The sequence below is a fragment of the Populus euphratica genome, unplaced genomic scaffold (assembly GCF_000495115.2).
Source record: "Populus euphratica unplaced genomic scaffold, PopEup_1.0 scaffold1432.1, whole genome shotgun sequence".
Classification (NCBI taxonomy): Eukaryota; Viridiplantae; Streptophyta; class Magnoliopsida; order Malpighiales; family Salicaceae; genus Populus; species Populus euphratica.
Genome location: NW_011501280.1, coordinates 17,447 through 38,612, shown reverse-complemented (window position 1 = coordinate 38,612; position 21,166 = coordinate 17,447). Strand labels below are relative to the sequence as shown.

The window sequence follows — 21,166 nt, the reverse complement described above, 5'->3', positions numbered from 1 at the left end:
TTTGATACTCCTGCATTTGGGAGAAGACATCAATATTTTGGTCGTGTCAAGTTTTTGGCGTCATTCTTGAGGAGGTAAGTTCTTGTACAAATTATAGTATTTATTTTATTTTCTCTTTTCACATTTCTTGTATATAACTCTGTTTCTTTTCTCTTGTTTCTTTTTCTTTTATTTTCTTCTTCCTTTTATTCTATTCGTACACGTGCATGAGAGTGTGCACGTATATTAAATAGTAGACTTTGTAGGATATCCTCATCATTTTCAGAAAATATGACTAAAGAAGATAATTAATCATTTTATAATGAGAATAACCATGTTAGAACACTTAGAGACCATATGAATCCCACAAGAACAAGTGCACTATCATGCATAGTTTTCCCTCCTTTACATCTCATTTTAATTTTAAGCCAGATATTATTCAACTTTTACCTTCTTTTCATGGTTTAGATTTAAAAAATCCATACTTGCATTTAAAGGAATTTGAGAAGGTCTGCAACATGTATAATGACTCAAATTGTAGCATGAACACCATTAGATTAAAGCTTTTTCCTTTTTTATTAAAAGATAAAGCTAAAACATGGCTATAAAATTTGAGACCTAGATACATTCGTACTTGGGATGAAATGTAATAATAGTTTTTAAAGAAGTTTTTTCCATCTCACAGAACAATCTCTTTCAAAAGACAAATCACCACTTTCACTCAAAAATAAGGAGAAACATTTTATCAATGTTGGGATAGGTATTAAGACTTGTTTAATACTTGCCCTCATCATGGTTTTGAAACATAGAGATTAGTTTCATATTTTTATGAAGGGTTAACACCAAGAGATAGGCAAATGGTTGAATTGATGTGCAATGGAACTTTTGAAGATAAAGACCCTAATGAAGCAATGGAGTACTTAGACTTGTTAGCTGAAAATGCTCAAAATTAGGACACCGCTGGTACTTATAAGGTACTGACACGAAGAAAAGATTAATGTTTTCTCTCAAATGTAGGAGTGTCAAAGTAATAAATAACCCAGCAAGACCAGGGTCGAACTACAGGGAGGTTAATTGTATAAATTATAGATAACAATAATACAATAATAGTAGCAATAATAACAACAACAATAATAACAATAATAATAATAGTAGTAGTAGTAATAATAAAGATAAATAAAAAAAAGGAGAAGAAGAAGAAAAAGATGAGAACTTTGAGATGAAATATTAATGTAACGATTAAAAAATAATAATAACAAATGTCAAGGTTCCAATTAGAGGTTCCACTAATGGTATATCAAACAAGTATAGTATAAACTCTTATTATTCAATTGAAACCACACACAAAGGAGGTTCCAATCAGATTATAGATTGTTAACATGATTATATTAGTTATCTTATTCGATTAATGCTAATACTTGTAAATCTCGTCAAGTATTCATGATTATAAGTTATGTTAACAACAAATCAAGTTCCTTTCATAGCTCAGGTGTCGGTTATACCATCCAGTATGAACTATGAAAGTGCCAAGCTTTTATTGTACCAAGTTTTATACAACATAAATCAAGATTAGCCATTTAACAAGCAAAGTATTAAAGAGTGAACAAGATAACAAATACAAAACATGTTAGTATCAAACATTAAAGTCCATATTAAGTTTATACTATACTTATTTTTATACCATTAGTGTAACCTTTTCACCTTGACATAATAAACTTAGCTAGACATAATGAAAATAAGAACATAAATAAGGTAAATGTTAAGTAAGTAAATGAAAGGAAATGAAAGGCATAAACTTGATATTAATGAAAGCAAAGCATAAACATTACAAAAAATATAAAGGGAGAAAGCAAGAGCATGATCTTGATTTGAAAACTAAGATGTCTATATGCATGACAAATGTCTTCTTTTATAGGCAAAAATGAGAACTATTGATTTGATGACTAATTGATGAGTGGGTGACCAACTCTTGACTTGGTGACAATCCTTATCTTCTCTTGTCTGCCCAAAACATCATTATAACATCAAAATTGGAGCCACCTAAAACATGAAAGTTGTAGGGGATTGTCTCAACTTTCTTTTGTAAAAAATTCAGGTCATTTGGACTTTTAGAACTCTAGATATGGACCAAACACTAAACAGTGCTCGGGCTGGAAGACAGATTCGAACTTCTTTGTTATTGCTATAATTTGGACTGAAAATGACCTTTTTAGATCTTGGGCTCCATATAAAAGTTGTAGGCCTATGTCTTATCTTTACATCCATATAAAGTAGACCTAAATCTGAGATCTACAGCTCCAGATATGACCTAATTACTTAATAGTGTTCCGGTTTGGATTGCACCAGCATCTCTTTTCTAAGTTTGGTCATCTCTTTGTCCTTTCAATTTCAGTTCTTAAATTCATCAATCAATCCTTTCATTTATGTGATAAATCTGTATTTAAAATGAACATTTACCACAAATTAAAGGTATCTTATATTATTAAATATATTATTATAAAACATGCTTTAGTTAAAGAGTTATTGATACTTCAAGTGCAAAATGATGACATAAAACCTTGATAAAAAATGCACTTTTAAGTACTAATCAGGTACCGAGTAAAACTCAACCCCATATATCTAGTGGAGGTATGTACAACCTTAGGGAAGATCATGACCTCCAAGCCAAGTTTGCATATTTAGCTAGAAAAGTTGAGATACTAGAATTAAAAAAGAGTAGTCAATTAAAATCTGTTCAAGACATTATGTGTCAAATCTATGAAACCAATAAACATTCAACCAATGACTGTCCAATTTTGACTTTTTTTAAGGAATATCTCCTTGAACAAGCCCATGCTTTAAACAGTTTTTAAAGGCTCAATCATAACCCATACTCACAAACATACAATCCTGGTTGGAGAAATCACCCAAATTTCAGTTGGAAAAGTGATAATAACAATAATGTATAAACTTTATAACCACCGTTTCAAACACACTATAATTTTCTTATGGATATGTACCTTCTTATACTTCACCTTTTAGAAGAAATCTTGAGGAAACATTGCATACATTCATTAAAAAGCAAAAGATAATCAATACTTAACTTGCTCAAAGTATGATAGATTTCAAAGATACTTTTGCAAAATTGCTCTCAGCTTCCAAGAGAAAGGTAAGTTTCCATCTTAACCACAACAAAATCCCAAGGGGCAATACAATGCCAATGTAAGTAGTTCTGAAAGCCAACACATGGATTAAGTTAAATCAGTCACTACTATTTGTAGTGGTAAGATTATTGAAAAACCTACTCTTGAACCTTGTGAGAAAGATGGTGAGTCAATCTCTGAGGGTAAGGAAATGGTTGAATCTGAATATTGTAAAGAAAAAACAAAATTTATACTATACTTGTTTGATATAACATTAGTGGATCCTCTAACCTTGATATTTGTTGTTATCATTGTTTAATCTTTACGTTAATCTTTCATATCAAAGTTCTCATCAACTTCTTCCTCTTATTCTTTATTATTACTAATATTACTGCTACTACTATTGTTGTTGTGTTATTGTTAACAATAATTTATATAATTAACCTCCCTGTGGTTCAACCCCGGTCTTACTAGGTTATTTATACTTCGACACTCCTGGACTTGGGAGAAGACATCAATCTTTTGGTCAGGTCAATGGTGTTCATGCTAATCAAAGTAAGATTTCTGTAATTGTTAAGTGGCCGCCACCGAAAAGAATCCATAATAGTTATAGTTTTTATGGTCTTGCATCTTTTTATAAAAATAAAATAATCAAGAATTTTAGTTCTCTTATCGCATCCATTACAAAGTGCTTAAATGGGTGTCCTTTTCAATGGTCAGACGAGGCTGAAACCAGTTTTCAATTAATGAAGTAGATGAAGATGAAAGCTTCAGTATTAGCATTACCAGAATTTGAGAATTTATTTGAAGTAAATTATAATGATTCTAGGGTAGGCATTGGAGGCATTCTTAGCTAAGATAGGCGTCCAATTGCCTTCTTTAGTAAAAAACTATCTAACTCAAAGAATAACTATTCCACATATGATCTAGCATTGAAGGCACTACCTCGTGCAAAAGAAATTTACTTTAATTACAGGTTATAAAGCTCTAAAGTATATAAATGGGAAGCATAAGTTGAGTCATCAGCATGCAAAATGGATGCTCTTAGTTGGTGTGTAACCTTGCTCAATACTATACAGTTCTATATGCTGGGTTTGATACTTTCTATGAGTTGTATTTGGATGATCCCTCGTTTGGTTAAATTTATGTTGAGTCTTCAAAGGGAGATAAACAAGATAACTTTTTATTTTTAAATGGTTATATTTTTTATGGTCTGTAGCTTTATTTTCCTGTTTTTTCTTTGCAAGAGCATATCATTCATGAATTATATTATGAGAGACATTTTGGACAACATAGGACATTGGCTCTAATGTCCATAGACTATCATTCATGAATTATATTATATTATATTATATTATGAGAGACATTTTGGACAACATAAGACATTGGCTCTAATGTCCATAGACTATCACTAACCTAAGTTTTCAGGTCAAGTTTCTAGTTTTTATCAAAAGTTATGTCATTTGTTTAAGGTTCAAGGAAGCCTTATCAAATGATGGGTTATAAACCCCTTTACCCTGCACGCAATAAGCATGGATTCTATTTTTATTATTATTAAAAGGTTCTTAAAAATGACCAATTTTATAGTCTATCAAAAGATTATAGATACATCTCGGGTAGCCTATCTTTACTTTATAGTATTGAGTAATTTCTAAAAAATTTTGCGTGAAGAATTATAACTCAACTAAACTTTAGCAATGATTATCACCCTTAAGTAGATAGGCAAATATAGGTGGAAAGTTACAACTTGGGCAATTTACTGTGAAATCTAGTTGAAGATAAACCAAAATAGTGGGATATGATATTTTTACTAGATAAAAAAATTTCTTCTAGTAGGTCTCTAAATCAGATAATCCCCTTTAAGATTGCCTATAGGCATAATCATTTTAAAGTATTAAAGTTAATTTATGTTCCTTCCATTAGATGATTGAGCATCTAAGCTATAAATATGACATTCATAAATAGGTCAAATACATGATCAACAACAACAATATCAACTATAAAGCCCTGGTTGATACTTATCATAGTAGAGTGGTGTTTAAGGTTAGTGGTTTGGTATGAGCAATCCTTACACTTAACATGTTTTTAGTGGGTGAATATAACAAGTTAAAGGAAAAGAAGACAGGTCACTGTAAGGTGTTATAGAAGATAAATGATAATGCTTACAAGATTTGTCTTCGTATGAAGACTTTTGATATCTTCAATACCCAACACTTTACTTCTTATTTAAAGAAGGAACAAAACTCGAGGATGAGTTTTTTCCAACTCGAGAAGAATGATGCAATCAGGCTAACAATAATTGATGATTCTAAACAATTAGGTATGAGTTTAATTATGTAGATAACCTAGCATATGTATTTATGGACCAATGAGATAAGTTTAGGCTCAAAAGGAAGTTTAGTCATGTAATAACAAAATAATAGCTCAAAAGCATCATAAATTTTTATCCAACCATTAGATTGTGTTCAAATTTTTATTATGTCACTACGCGAACCGTTGAATTTTTAAATATAAAAAATCTAGCTAAGGCTCTGTTTTTAGTAGTTTTTGTGTTTTTCCTTTTATTTTTTGGATTCCTTATTTATTTTAGATTTTATGTTTCTTTTGTTTGTATTTTTTTTTATTTTCTTATTCAAAAAGAGTTTCTTGTTTATTAAAGGTTTGTAAACCTCTTAGGAGACAAACTTTAATATTATTATTTTAAAAAGAATAAATTTGTCAATATAAGGTTCAGATCTACAACCATGTTCGATCATAAAAAATTATTGTTGTCTTTTGCTTCCACTTACATATGTGTACTAGGGAAGATATTGTCCTTTCTGTACATAATTGGTTCTTTTATCCAAACTCTAAAGAACAATTAGGGTTTTTAGTGATTAAAATACTAGATGACGACTCCAAACATTTTTAATTGATAAAGGAAAAAAATTTATTATTTGCAACTGCACCAAAATCCTGATCTAAAAGGATAGTCATGACATCACAAACATGTGACAATGCTAATGTCAAAATATAAAAAAATCTAAAATAAATTATTTTAATGTATTTTTCAAAGAAAAAGCTATTATAAATATTACTCTACACCATAATTCTAATACTTGGTATGTATATTTTTCCATCGTAATAATGGATATGTGCTTTTGACTTTCAATATGAATAATTTCCTAAATAAATATAAAAGGCACATTTTAGATTGCATTCTATTTTAATGACTTAAAAGCTTGTTTGCAAACTTTTTGATCATTCAGGTCTTTATTAATTAATTATCATTGTCCCCTTCCTCCAAAGTGCTTTGATTATTTTTTTAATTATAAGATCTTTTATTAGTCATTGTTTCTATTCTTTGTTATTATTTATCTACAACCTTTCTATAACTTCTATAAACTATGCATAACTCAAAATGCTAGATATATTTATACATCATGGAAGTTCATCATATGTCAAAAAAAAAAAATATGACTCTAATATATAACTTATTTTTATAATTTTTTTGGCTGGTTGTGTGGATTGTGGAATTTTGACCATGTTTATTTGATGGAATTAAGGTATAAAGGGGAAAGAAAATGTTGATAATGAGTTATGGTAAAATTATAATGTATTTTTATTAGTCATTGTTATTATTTATGTGGAACCTTTTTATAACTTCTATAAACCATGCAAATACAAAATTTCATATATATATATATATATGTATGTACATCAAAGAAGTTCATCATACATCAAAAAAAAAAAAATTAACGCTATGATGTATAACTGTTCTTGCAACATCATTGGTTTGCTGTGTCTTGTGGGATTTTAACATGTTTATTCTATGAAATTACGGTGAAAAAAGGGAAGGATATGTTGGGGTTGGCGAGGAGGAGGTTGCTGGATTTTTAGTTTGATAAAGAATGGTTGATTGTGGCTGAAAATGGTTGTTAAAAATTGAAATTTATTGTATTTCTGTCAATGCCAAAACATTGAGCAACGACTCTTTTATTATAAAAAGAAAGCTGCAGATCTTAGTGGTATTTTTCTTTTATTTTTAAACTTCAAAGATTTTTTAGTTATTATTTAAAATATAATGGCAGTCTTGCAAATAAATAGGATTTTATTATTGATTTATTTTTTTGTGTCAACCCGTGAGAATATAAGGTGTTATCAATCTTCAAAACTCAAAACATCAATTGTAATTTAAAAAAATAATTATAAAATAAAATAAAAACCAAACAACATGATTGTTAGGATTGTTTGAGGAATTTTCTAATCCGACCAAAGAAAACAAAACGTTGATCGGAAAGAGCTGGTTATGAATAGAGGACGAGTGGCCCATATACGTTTGGATTTACATGAGAATTGGGAGCATGGACGGGCCATGGAGAACACACCTACTGTATTGATGGCAAAGAAGTCTCAAAACTTATCTAAAAGAGGGAACTTCAGATATTTCTAATCGGAAATAACGAGCAAACAGGGAGCAATGGCTGCTCCTCTCACTCTCCACCACCATGCTAAACCTCCCTTATCTGTAGAAAATCCCCTCCTCACAAGAAACCCCGCCTCCACCTCTACTATTGGTATGATCACAAGCAGCATTGATGACCCAAACCAACCACATCCTTGTATTGTTTCGATAGAAAAATGCTCCAACATGTCCCAGCTCAAGCAAATCCATGCTCAAATGCTCAGGACAGGCCTCTTCTTCGACCCCTTCACCGCCAGCAAAATTGTGGCCTTTTGCTCTCTTCAAGACTCAGGAAGTCTCCAGTATGCTCGTCTTGTCTTCTCTCAAATCCCAAATCCCACTTCCTATACTTGCAACTCTATAATTCGAGGCTGCACCGATAAGAACTTGCATCAAGAGGCACTTCTTTTCTATCAAGAAATTTTGGTTCAAGGCTTGATACCGGATAGATACACCTTTCCCTCATTGTTCAAGTGTTGCAGGAATTCATCCGAGGGGAAACAGATACATTCTCACTCTACGAAGCTTGGTTTTGCTTCAGATACATATGCCCAAAACACCTTGATGAATATGTATTCGAATTGCGGTTGTTTGGTGTCAGCTAGAAAGGTGTTTGATAAAATGGAGGATAAGACTGTAGTTTCTTGGGCAACCATGATCGGGGTCCATGCACAGTGGGATCAACCCAATGAAGCTGTGAGGCTTTTCGATAGAATGATAAAGAGTGAAAATGTGAAGCCTAATGAGGTTACCTTGGTTAATGTCTTGACTGCATGCGCAAGGGCGAGAGATTTGGCAATGGTGAAAAGGATTCATAAGTACATTGATGAGCATGGTTTTGGGCGCCACGTGGTTCTCAACACGGTTCTTATGGACGTTTACTGCAAGTGTGGATGTGTTCATCTAGCAAGGGATTTATTTGACAACGCCCAGGAAAAAAACTTGTTTTCTTGGAATATCATGATAAACGGGCATGTTGAGGATAGTAATTATGAGGAGGCTTTGCTGCTGTTTCGTGAGATGCAAACTAAGGGCATAAAGGGTGATAAGGTGACCATGGCGAGCCTGCTGCTCGCTTGCACTCATCTGGCTGCTCTAGAGCTGGGAAAGTGGTTGCATGCCTACATTAAGAAGCAGAGGATTGACGTTGATGTTGCTTTAGGAACAGCTCTTGTGGACATGTATGCCAAGTGTGGAAGCATAGAAACTGCGATACAAGTGTTTCATGAGATGCCTGAGAAAGATGTAATGACTTGGACAGCTTTGATTCTAGGTCTTGCAATGTGCGGGCAAGCGGAGAGCGCTTTACAATATTTTGATGAGATGCATATCCAGGGAGTCAAGCCGGATGCAATCACATTTCTCGGGGTTTTGGCTGCGTGTAGCCATGCTGGGTTTGTTGATGAAGGCATTTCACATTTTAACTCTATTGATACCTATGGCATTCAGCCTACCATCGAACACTATGGTGGCTTAGTTGATATACTAGGCCGAGCTGGTCGTATAGCTGAAGCAGAGGAGTTGATACAGAGCATGCCAATGGCACCTGATCAATTTGTTTTGGGGGGTCTTCTTGGTGCATGCAGAATCCATGGAAACCTTGAGGCTGCAGAAAGAGCAGCTAAACAACTCTTGGAGATTGACCCATATCATTCGGGAACGTATGTACTTCTGTCAAATATTTATAAATCTTCGAAGAAATGGGAGGAAGCAGAGAGAACCAGGGAATTGATGGCAGAAAGAGGTATGAAAAAGCCTCCAGGTTGCAGCCAAATCGAGGTTCATGGAGTCGTCCATGAATTCATGAAGGGGGATTCATCACACTGCCAATCCTCGGAGATTAACAAAATGTTGGCGGACATGATTTGCAAACTAAAGAATGCTGGTTATGTTCCTGACAAATCAGAGGTGTTATTTGACATGGCTGAAGAGGAAAAGGAGACCGAGCTTAGCCTCCATAGCGAGAAGTTGGCAATTGCCTTTGGCCTCTTAAGTACAAGCGTCGGGACACCAATTCGAGTTGTGAAAAACCTACGTATATGCAGTGATTGCCACAGTGCAACTAAGCTTATCTCCAAACTATACAATAGGGAAATAATAGTGAGGGACAGGAACCGGTTTCACCATTTTAAGGACGGAACCTGTTCGTGCAGGGGTTTCTGGTGATGTCATGGTAAGCATCAAGCATTCTATAGAGTTCTAATAATTTTCACTATGGAGCACCGTGTCCACACAAATGAATAGTTCTTTCATTACTAGATCCAATCTCCTTGAAGATTTCAAAGTGCAGTTCAGGCCCCAAAAACACAAAATGATGCTTTGGGGGCTAAAATGCAGAGAACCCAATTAGGGCACTTGTCTTAAGCTCCAAATAAAATCGCGCATGCATGGTTACAAAAGATGCATATGCTGCAGCAGAAGGCAAGTTGAGCTTATTTAGAGTAGATTGAAGCACTAATCCTCGTGCACTCTTCCATACAAACACTGGACACAGTTCTGGATAGAAATTATTCACAGACAAAGATAAGAAATGTTAGGAACTAGTTTAACTGATGCCGGGATTTTCATTACCCATGGTAAGCAACAAAGATTGACAGGCCAATGGTTTCCACGCATATCAATGGGTGTTCTGAATTTATCAGAGATGAGGAATCAAACTAAAAAAGCTTGTATGCCTAACCAAGGTTAATAAAGAAACACAAAATAAAGTTCAACCTGTACAGGTTTGTATCACACCTAAAACCCCATCATAAAACCCTGGCAGTCTTTTGTAATGCATGCCAACAACAAAGCAATTCAATCAGATTAAATAATTAGAGGAAACCATTGGAAATACACAAAATGAAGAGAAAATTTAAACATAGAAAAAAGAGCCACTGATCAGGCGCTTGTGTATTTCTTATTGTCTGAACTACCGGATATTTTCTTGATCGCACTACCGATGCTCAAACAAGTAATGTGACAAAGAAACTCTTTTTTCTAGAGTCAAAAAACGAGAAGAGTAAGTTCATCATCAATTATGATATGCCAAAAATCAGCAGCTCATAAGAGTCCAGACCAGCAGTTGATTCCTAAATTGCTCTACACTCAATCTGGCAATATTTCACGTGTATCTGGTGATTTGTTCAATAAAAGGCATGTGAAAGGTTCTAAGTCTAAATGTGAGCCAGGAAAAAGATTAATGTCACCCTAAAAGTGAAAAATAAATAAAGAAATGTCTAATGTTATCATTCTTGAGCCATAACCCAATTCTAAGTGGAGTTGAAGAGCAGTAAATTTATACTAAGGACTACAAGCTCAACCTTGGGATTAAAAAACACCTCTACATGAAATGAATGATGCCTAAACACCAAAAAATGATCAATAAAGTAACCAATCAATTCCAACGTAGATAAGACAGAGATTAGAGAGCACAGATAACTTAAAAGGGCAATATCTTTTTAATATCTCATATAACTAACAGAATTGCTACTAATAAAAATAAAACCTCCATAAATCGCAATAATTTTATTCAAATCATCTTCAGTGCTTAATAGACTAGTAACATATGAAAATAAGATCAATCGCACAGAAGCAAGTTTACCAGTTTTAGTCCCTCTCTAAGTCTCTCCATCACCATCGGTCTTCTTGATCAGTTGACTCTCTTCATCACCATCATTTTCATCACCTGTCTGATTAGAAACAGTCTCACGCTGCAATGGAGCACTGCCAGCTCCAGTAACTGACTGCTGATAAAGAACACCTCCAGCAAGCGTGAATATAAGACAAAATAAACCAACCGGGCTAGCATGTTTATCCCAAATAAACACATTGATGACAACAGTAAGAAACTTATTGACAACTCCGGTGACAGTAAACGCGGTGGCCGATATTGCCTTCCTTGCAGCAAATCCGAAGAAACTAATAAGAAAACCAAAAATGCACGACAAAGACACAGCAAAAAATGCATCAAATTCAAACCAGTTCCCAGCTTTTGATCCCCAGGAAGCAAACACCTCACTATACTCCCCCGTAAGAACCCAGAAGAGCGGCGCCATCATCAATGACAACAAATTATTGTAGAACACAAGACCCCAGGTGTTGAGTCCAATATTGGAGACAATGTGTTTGATATAAACCATCTCAGAAGTAATAGTGATTAAATATGCAAGTGCCCAAGAGTAAGCAGTCAAAGTAAAAGCAGAATCAGTGGCCACATAGCCAACAGCACCACCCAATATAACAAACAAGGAGACAAAGGTGAGCTTGGATGGGATGGGTTGTTTTCTAAACAGAGTGTCAGCTATAGCCACCAAAAGGGGTGTTAAGGATCTGAACACAATAAACGTGTCGACATTGGCATGACGCAAAAGATTGGTATTCGTAAAGATAGCCAGATAGAAAACAAGAGCAGCAGGCAAGAACTTCTTGGCAGTTTCATAAGAGAAGGAATCATGATATAAAAACCCCAATTTGCCTAAAACCCAAACACCCAATGCAGAGGTTAGGTACTGTAATGCAGTTAAAAGGCCAGGGTAGTTAAATTTGGTAATTGCAAACTTGTTAATCACAGCAAGCAAACTTGAACAAAGTGCATAACCCACCACAAGACTACTCGTCGCCAATTGCTTAGTGGAATCCACTCGAATCGAAGACATTCTGATCCTCCACCTCCTCCTCCCCCTTTCTGTCTGACAAATTATTTTCGACAAACACAGATCGAAGCGATATGATGTTAAGAAAATTACAGAGAAAAAGTCTTCAAAATGGAAATTGATGTTCTAACTAATTGATTCCAAGTTATACAAAGAAAAGAAAAGAGATTGAGAACCACCGACAAAAACAGCAAGGCGGATGATGGGAAGGAAGAGACAGAGAGAGAACGCGGGATTTGCAAATTTAATAAGGGATGATTATGAAACAAGTAATTGGGTACAATGGATGGGTATGTAATTTGACAGTCAGCTGAGCAGACAAACACCGTGCGATCCTGTTTCCTTCACGTTCCTATATATTTCTCTGTGCGCGTGTGCGCCCAAGGAAAAACAAATACTGGTATTACAAATCAACCCCCAAACTATATAGGTTTTCATAAATGAGTCACCAACCTCTTCATGTTTTACAATTTCTAGCTTGACCTTTCTTACTCGTACATGTTAGTCCCCCTTTGTCGTTTAATAGTCTCTGATATTTGAAAGCCATATTTTACTGAGAGCCCATTGATATATTTTTTTAATTTTCATCAGAATTTAATTAATAGATGTTTTACTATTAATTAGTTGATATTATACTTTAGGGTAACTTTTTTGTTCAATAATAATACCATGTAGTATGTAAGGTATTATTAGAAGAAAAGAGGGGTTTAAGATGATAATATAAATTGTTAGATTTGTACCATGAACAAATTAAATCCAAAAATGATATTTAAAAAAAGTTAAAGAGTTACTACACTTAGTTCATTGTAAGTTTTTAAAACTTAAGGAATGGCAAACATAATAACAATGTGGAAAGAGGATTCTTTCATTACCTACTATAGTAAGGAAGTCGGGAAAGTTTATGAACAATGAAGTTAGCTTTTTGTTTTTTCATTTTTTTTAAATTCATCACTGTATTATTTTTAATAAATTTTAAAATTTACAAAGTCAATTAAATCATATTAAATTAATTATTATATATTTTAATTTTAAATATGGAGTAGATAAATGACTAAGTTGAGAAATTTTTCAATGTCAATTTCATCTTTTTTTTAATAAATTCCATTCTTATATTTTTTTTATTAACCGATTAAGTTATTTTTAGACCAACCACATTGACTGAATCACGTCGAGACAATCTTTATAAAATTTCATTTTAAATTCAAGTTAAAAAAAAATATAGAGTTAAAAGATTTTTTATGTTAATTTTATATATTTGTTTCCTTGTTTTTATCATTAAATTTTTTTCATTAATTGATTAGGTTAATATTACACCAGTCAAGATGGGTAAATTATATTAAATTAATTCTTATTCAATTTAATTTCTAACTTAGACTAAACAAAAAATTAAATTGAAAAATTACAAAGTTGTTTTGTTAGGTTAAGTTTAATAATTATATGAAATAATTTTCTATAATTTAAATAATTTTTGTTCACTTAAAAAAAAAGTTCGTGTGATGCGGGCATGTAAATTAGTATTATTCTAATTCACAAAATGTGAAACCTTGTAGCTTAATCAAAAAAATAATTTCAAAAATAGTACGTTATCATGTTGGGGAACAACAGCAACATTCCCCAGCAATGCAATCCAATTGGTTGCTCTATCATGAACACTATATATATATATAGTCAAATTCATTACTTAAATAACAGATAAAGTGGATTAATACGATTCAAAATTTAGATTGGCATCGATTTAATTTTTTTAATAAAAAATCAATGTAGATTTTGACCGAATTATATATGCATCCATCAAGTCAATTATGTGATATTTATTTAATCCATTTAATTCGAAATATACGCCATGCTAGATAGTGGCCACACCTAGATTTAGGATAGGTTTGCTTTGCACTTTTCTTTATGTTTGTTATGTGAAAATTGTAGTTAGATATTTAATAATATATTAAATTATGTTTTCTACTATGAATTCTATTAAAAAAACATAGTTTTTATGAACCAGTTTCCGTATAATTTTTTTATTAAGTTTTATAAAATTTTATTTATTTTTGTGTTTTTTTTAAATTTTATTTTTTTTGCTTTACTTCAAATTATTATTATTATTTTATATTTTCAGATCATTTGATACATTAATATAAAAAATAAAAAAATTATTTTAATCCATTTCCAAGTTAAAAATATTTTTTTAAAAACAATCACAACTAAATATTATATATATATATATATATTTCATATAAGCCTTAATTATAATTTTTACTCCGCTATTTGAATCTAATTAAAAATATTTAATTATATTTTTTTTAAATTATTTTTTAAAATTAATAATCATAAAAATCACCTAAAATAAATGTACTGTTAATAGCATTGCCGAAACATTTTCCGTGGCAAAACGTTGGCAACCACCTAGTTCCAACTATTTGAGAAAAGAATCTATTGACAGCGACTGAAAATGAACAAGAGAACTCCTATTTCCAACCAAGTGGAATTAATTGCAGAATTCCACCATTCTGCTGTCCATTACAGCAGGAAACCTGTTTAGATACAATAATTCGTTTTTTTACAGCTTTCTATCATAGCTTTTTGTATGCCTACAATGGTAGATGTCCACAACTTCGCAAAACTAATAAACTCCGTCCTTTTTCTTTTTTTTAATAATTGATAAAGTTGTTTTCTAAACTAGTTAAATTACATTAAGATAATTTTTTTAAAATTTAATTTTATTGTTTAGGTTAATATTACAAGATAATTTTTATAAAATTATATTTTATTGTTTAGATTAACATTATACCGGTCAAGATGATTAGATTATATTAAATTAATTTTTATTTAATTTAATTTTTAATCCAGACTAAATAAAAAATTATATTAAAAAATTTCAAAGTTGTTCATAGGTAAAGTTTAATAATAATATTAAATAATTTTTTATAATTTAAATATTTTTTGTTTAGTGAAAAAAAAGTTTGCGGGCATGTAAATTAGTATCAGACTAATTCACAAGATTCCTTGTAGCTTAATCGAAAAAATAATTTAAAAAATAGTACATTAGTTGGTTATAATGTGTGCGTGTAAATAAAAATATATTTCAATAAAAAAAATTTAATAAATCTAGTCAAATTTATGACTTAAATGACAGATAAAGTGGATTGATACGAGTCAAAATTTAGATTGACATCGATTTAATTCTTTTTTTTGTTAAATCAATGTAGATTTTGACCGAGTTATACATGCATTCATCAAGTCAACTATCATATGGAATCCATTCACATCCAGTTTAATTCTAAATACAGGCCATGCCAGCTAGTAGAATTTATTGACAGCGACTGAAAATGAACAAGAGAAGTCCTATTTCCAACCAAGTGGAATTGATTGCAGAATTCTTTTGCACCATTATGCTGTCTATCACAGCAGGAAACCTGTTTAGATACATGAATTCGTCTTTTTAAAGCTTTCTATCATAGCTTTTGTATGCCTACAGTGATATTTGTCCACAACTTCGCAAAACTAACACCCTCTGATGGGGGAGGATGACCAACAGAGAGTAAATGGCAGCTATGGTTATAACTCTATTCCAGCGAGAATTCTTCAAGCCATATTAGCACTTCATTCCTCTTCAATGCCACCAATATCAAAAGAGAGACTGTGTCAGTGGTTTGGGTGAAAGTGGAAAACATGTCACTCGCTCATATTATAATAGTCTGCAACATTAGCATAAGAAACTCGCATCCACCATTGCCAAGGAAGATGCAGTTAGATTCAAATGAAGCAACAATACGAGAGCTGGGCACATTGCAGAACATGTATAGCAGAAAAACGAAAGAATAAGAAGTGTACAAGAGATAAGCAAGTTTATTTAGCTTGAGAGCAAAAAGGAAGTGTAATAATAAAGAAAAGCAAAGGAAAAGGCAAGAAAGTAGCGGGCAAAAGTAATTCTGTAGCAAAGATTTCGTAATTTCAACTATTTCAAGGATATAAAACATTGTTTGTCCGCCATCCATGGCGATAGGCAATAAAGTTATGACTGAATGAAAACCTTGGTTTTAAGTTTATGTAGTTTTAAGTTTATGTCTCCACACTTGCACTAAAATATTGCTAACAGAACATCGTAACGTGAGACTTGATAACTGGCTTAAATGTTGCAAACTGCACTTTAACTATGTGGTTGATTTTGACCACTAACATGAAGGCAACTACGCAAGTCCCAATGAGAGAAGGAGGTGACTTCCACCCATAGATTTGAAGTTGACAAGAAATCAGGAAACAAACATTAGTATTCTCAGAAAAGAAACACAGATAAATTGTAAGTGGAGGTTCTGTCAAATGTAGATTTACTGGTTACACAGCTTTTGAGAGATAACATCTAGAGAATAAAACAGTTCCAGGGTGCAGCTACTAGAATTCTTGTTGTCGCTGGTCCTATTATATTATTGTTGTTGCTGTTGTTGTGATTTCATATTCATCTGCTTCAAGTAAATATGTCAGGGTATACAACTCCTGCAATTAATGTTATTCCATTTTTTCTATTCACTCAGAAGAAGCGTTAGTTAGTTATTAACGATGCGATGTCTGACCTCAGATTCCAAGAAAAAAAAGTAGGATTGAGGGGAACAGGAGAACTAAAGAAATAGTTGAAACAAACTCAGAACAATTGTGAACTGTGCCGTACCATTATGAATTCCCATGTTCGGCCAGGATCATTATAGCGAGCGAGCAAACAACCCATCTTAGGCTTAAGACCATCTTTAAGAAGACACGATCGCAGTGCCTTCTCTTTTTGACAAACAATAGCCTCAGTTGGTTTCCCACTGAATTTATCTACCGCAGCAATGCCTCCTTCCACCTTTCTTATGCTAATTGTCTCTTGATTAGGATTTGGTAAGCTGTTCAAAAAGACAAAAATTAAGTATTGATCACTATTGAATATAATATTATCCTCAAATGTATCCCCTTCAATCTGAAAACATGTAATAAAAATCACCGATAATTAATGCTTGCCATCATCTGAATCCATTTCTAAAAGTTTTAGTTTTGAATTTTAAAGCCCAGAAGAGCTGATGAGACTCGCCTGCTTAAATCTTTCTCCAGAGGAAGAACTATTTGGATGGATACTTGGGACAATCCGGCGTCATTTGCTTGAGTGAACACGGGAGTAGTCATTGGTATTTTCTCCATCGTGGAATTCTTTCCAAAAATATACCTTCAATGATATCCATATTAGAATAGTTATGAAAAAAGGATATATTATGTAATTGAATAGGATCATGATAGATACCCACCCAGTAACATCATTAAATCCATTTGACCCAGACAGCTTATCTCCATTCGCTTCTACCACTATGAATGGGCTGTACTTCCGTACCTGCAGAATTATTTTGATGATAACCAGTGCTAACTTAACAGGGTATGCAAATTGCTGAAAAATAAAAGTAACAGAATTCAGTGCCAGAATTGCCAATTTTACATTTTCCTGGTTGAATATTGCGGTTTTCCTATTGTATTACCACATCAATCTTTCATTTAGTTGCTCCTCACAGGCCCAGGTAATCTTGATGCACATCTTACTGCCTTGACATTAAATTATGACTTGCTGAGGATGTATCTGGCTGTCCTCTTGAGATGATGCTGTAACTATTCTTTTTGGAACTTAATGGCATCCCATTGCATTTTCTTTTCATCAGTTATCCATAATTCCCTCAAAATTTTACTTGACGCAAATTATTACTCAAAGCATAATCCATAATCAAAGAAATGGTTTCTTGCAAAAAAGGCAGACTGACCTCATAGTTTGCAGTCCTTTTCAGTATCTGATATCTGGGTGTTTCTAAGTCAGGAGTCTTGTAAATTCTCAACTGTAAAAGTAAGACCTCAATAAGAATTGGAACCTAAGTACAACTCTAATGGAAATTTAAAGAATTAAAGAACATGTACCTGCTTAACTACATTCCACAAACCTTCAAGAGAAAAATAGTTATTATTCTCTATGGAATCCCAGAAGTCCTGCAAATTAAATAGGAAAAAGATCAATGGTACTTTTGTCGGTGTCTCATAATTTATAATTTTTACACTAGCAAGAGAGGTGGACTTTACCAGATGGCTGCTAAACTTTCCAGTCTGTGGATTGATGCCCATGATAGAGGTTCCTGTGAACACTAATTCTGGTTTCCATGGCAAAAGCATGAACTTCATCACCATAGTCCACCTTGTAGTTATCTCATAAGTTCCTGTCTATAGCAACTGGATCAATTAACCAAGCAAAATCCAGAGCCAGATGTACCTTTGCAATATTCAGAATTGTCAATAAGATGAAGTTGTCTTTCCATCTTATTATTAAAATTAATATTGTTTTCTACTGATTTCAAAATACGCAAAATGCTTTTTAGTATTCTAATTAAGAGCTTGAAACAGAAACTAAACCTCAGAAAAATTGTAGAAAGTAAGAAATGTAGTAACTAAACCCAGCAGCTAAATCAGTCATCATTAGAGACTTCTGGTTCTTTGAAGAAAAGCAAAATTGTTTTACCTATACTACGAATTTTTGATGGAGTCATCAGTTGGCTAGACATTACTTTGTTTTCACAGCCATAAGCATCAAACAAATGTCTTATTATTAGATTGGCATATCACTATGATACAATTAGTAGTATGTAATGTAAAATAGGGCGGCATAATGGAAACATGCAAAGAAGGTCATTTTTTAGTTCTTCCATTGCGTATCTTTTCCGTCCCTAAATCCATCCCATACATTACAGAAGTTTTCTTTGTCAAGAGAGGAAGATTCAGCTTTAAGGTGATCAAAGTCTCTTATGACAGGTAAAATTTACCAAAACAGTAAGGATTACTGGGACCAAGAAGACTAAAATTTGAAAGATGAGAAAATTCGTTTGGGATCAAATTGAACACTATAAATATTGGCAATTGCAAGCTCACTTTCTTATGGTGGAACTGTTGGTAGCATCCCTATGCTAAAATTTGAATAATTCTTCAAACAAATGCCGAAGCTTCTACTGTCATAAAAAATGGCAATTGGAACCAGCTTCACTCTAGAACTGATATGATTGTAGAAGTGCAAAGTGCAATGTGTTGGTGGAGGTATGCTTCCATGTACTGACACTGAAGACAGTGGTGTGAGCTAGCAGTCTTCTCCTAATGTGTGGTTTTTCTACAAAAAAGTGCTTGGTAGCTGATCAGACTTAAAAGCACTAAAGTAGAACGGCTGAAACAGGTTTTGGGGTCCTTTGAGCATTCCAAAGCGCAGTTTTCATTGTATGGCTTTGCAAACCAAATTTTAACAAAAAGAAAAAAAATCCAGTAAGCAATTATTATTATTAGAGCTACAAACCTGTTTGACCCAATGCAAGAAGAACTGAGGCCTGAAGAGATTCTTCAAAAAAGCAATGTTAAAAAGATACCCACTTATACTATCATGCTTTGTGATAGGGTCCCTGAATTTTACACGCTCATCATACGCCGTCCGGTCAATTCCCTGATCATCGAAGAGATGTGGAAGATCATCATACAAGAAGTCCACCAGCTGTTTCACGTCCACGCCTCTTGATTGTGACTGTGGCTGGTTCTGTTCAACCAGGCTTAGCCTGAGGGCCCATTTCAAGTTTTTCCGAGTTCTGATGGCTGAATTTCTTGATTGGCAACAGGTTTGACTGGCGGCCGGTAGAGGGCGGAGGATTTGGAGGGAAAGTTGAGTGGTGGCCATTTGTTGCTCTCCTTGTGAGCTTCTTGGATATACGTGGCGTGGTTTGAGTCTTGATACACTTGTGACTTATTATATCCTATATCCATGCTTCGTTTTGGATAATAATTTAAAAAAATAAGAAATGGGATATAGAAGCTATTTTAATATGTTTTTCTATATAAAAAATATATAGAAGCTATTTTAATATGTTTTTCTACATAAAAAATTTTATATATAAATTAGAAAGTTTAAAAAAAATTTATATATAAATTAAAAAGTTTATTAAACTTTCTAATTAAATATATCAATAATTATCTTTTGTAAATAAATAAAATAAAGTTGGTAATAATACTAAACAAAACTGGAAAGATTAAAAAATAAATATAAATCAAAATATTTGAACTTACAAATAAAATATTTATTTATTTATTTATATTTATTGAATTTATTTATTAAAATTAATAAAATAATAATATAGATAGAAAAAATATGAAACTAGCTAAATAAAATAAAATAAATGGTATGTAAGGTTCAAACATATTAAAAATATTATTTCAAAATAAATATTTTATATAAAATAAAGCTTATTAATATAAAATAAAAAAAATCTTCAAAAATTCAATACAAATAAAAAAATTTCTTTAAAAAAACCATTATTCAAAAAAAAGTTTGAATAACTCGTTGCCTAATTATGAGATTAAGATATACCGATAAAAAAAATTAAAGATAACTATGAACCAATATTTTTTTATTAAAAACTTGTTACCACTCTTATTAGATTAAAAGTATCATAAATGAAAAAACCATGAAGCCTAATTTTCAATAAATCAAAAGCTGAAAGATGAAACTAAACAAATCAATCACAAAAAATTATAATTAAAAGAATAAGAGTGAAAATTAAAATAAAAAAAATAGAGGACATAAAGAAATTTATATTAGAGGTTTTAATTGAAAATAAATATAAGTTTAATAGAAGAAAAAAGGAATAAAAAAAGAGGGTTAAATTAAAAAAATAAAACAACATAAACTTTGATTGAAAGATGAAATTAAAAATAAATAAAATTTTAATAAAAAACCATGAAAAAAATAAAAAATCAAAAGAATAATGACCAATTTTTTTTTAAAAATAATATATGATAAATTGTAATTTAAATATGAAATTGAAAACATAAAAAAATATATAAAAGTGTTAAGGAAAAAAATAAGCAATAAAAAATATAAAAAATAAAATAAAAAAATCAAAATAAAAAAAGATAGACATGTACTTTCTTTAAAAGAGATAAAAAAAAGAAGAAGAAAGAAA

At 32.2% G+C, this 21,166-nt stretch overlaps 3 protein-coding genes across 3 annotated transcripts; 1 reads left to right on the top strand and 2 right to left on the bottom strand.

Annotated features, from left to right (window-relative positions):
- Positions 1-7,365: 7,365 nt before the first annotated feature.
- LOC105117590 (pentatricopeptide repeat-containing protein At1g08070-like) lies at positions 7,366-9,803 on the top strand. The gene has a single exon (XM_011015317.1). It carries the CDS (start codon positions 7,561-7,563, stop codon positions 9,709-9,711), a length of 2,151 nt encoding a protein of 716 aa, XP_011013619.1. The 5' UTR covers positions 7,366-7,560; the 3' UTR covers positions 9,712-9,803.
- Positions 9,804-11,017: 1,214 nt separating this feature from the next.
- GONST4 (golgi nucleotide sugar transporter 4) lies at positions 11,018-12,443 on the bottom strand. Its single transcript, XM_011015318.1, has 2 exons — positions 12,359-12,443; positions 11,018-12,215 (listed from the first exon to the last, which is right to left on the bottom strand). Exon 2 carries the CDS (start codon positions 12,180-12,182, stop codon positions 11,145-11,147), a length of 1,038 nt encoding a protein of 345 aa, XP_011013620.1. The 5' UTR covers positions 12,183-12,215; positions 12,359-12,443; the 3' UTR covers positions 11,018-11,144.
- Positions 12,444-15,497: 3,054 nt separating this feature from the next.
- HBP5 (SOUL heme-binding family protein) lies at positions 15,498-19,950 on the bottom strand. Its single transcript, XM_011015316.1, has 8 exons — positions 19,513-19,950; positions 18,261-18,398; positions 18,102-18,170; positions 17,951-18,022; positions 17,450-17,532; positions 17,239-17,370; positions 16,840-17,053; positions 15,498-15,784 (listed from the first exon to the last, which is right to left on the bottom strand). Exons 1-8 carry the CDS (start codon positions 19,882-19,884, stop codon positions 15,740-15,742), a joined length of 1,125 nt encoding a protein of 374 aa, XP_011013618.1. The 5' UTR covers positions 19,885-19,950; the 3' UTR covers positions 15,498-15,739.
- Positions 19,951-21,166: the final 1,216 nt, after the last annotated feature.

What these genes read in the sequence shown, in the direction of transcription:
- GONST4 (XM_011015318.1), bottom strand. Translation starts at nt 12,182, where the DNA reads ATGTCTTCGATTCGAGTGGATTCCACTAAGCAATTGGCGACGAGTAGT.
- HBP5 (XM_011015316.1), bottom strand. Translation starts at nt 19,884, where the DNA reads ATGGCCACCACTCAACTTTCCCTCCAAATCCTCCGCCCTCTACCGGCC. An exon ending in GAAAGTTTAGCAGCCATCTG is followed by an intron (nt 18,171 to 18,260) that starts GTAAAGTCCACC and finishes TTTAATTTGCAG; the next exon opens with GACTTCTGGGATTCCATAGA. An exon ending in CTGGAGAAAGATTTAAGCAG is followed by an intron (nt 17,054 to 17,238) that starts GCGAGTCTCATC and finishes CTTTTTGAACAG; the next exon opens with CTTACCAAATCCTAATCAAG.
- LOC105117590 (XM_011015317.1), top strand. Translation starts at nt 7,561, where the DNA reads ATGGCTGCTCCTCTCACTCTCCACCACCATGCTAAACCTCCCTTATCT.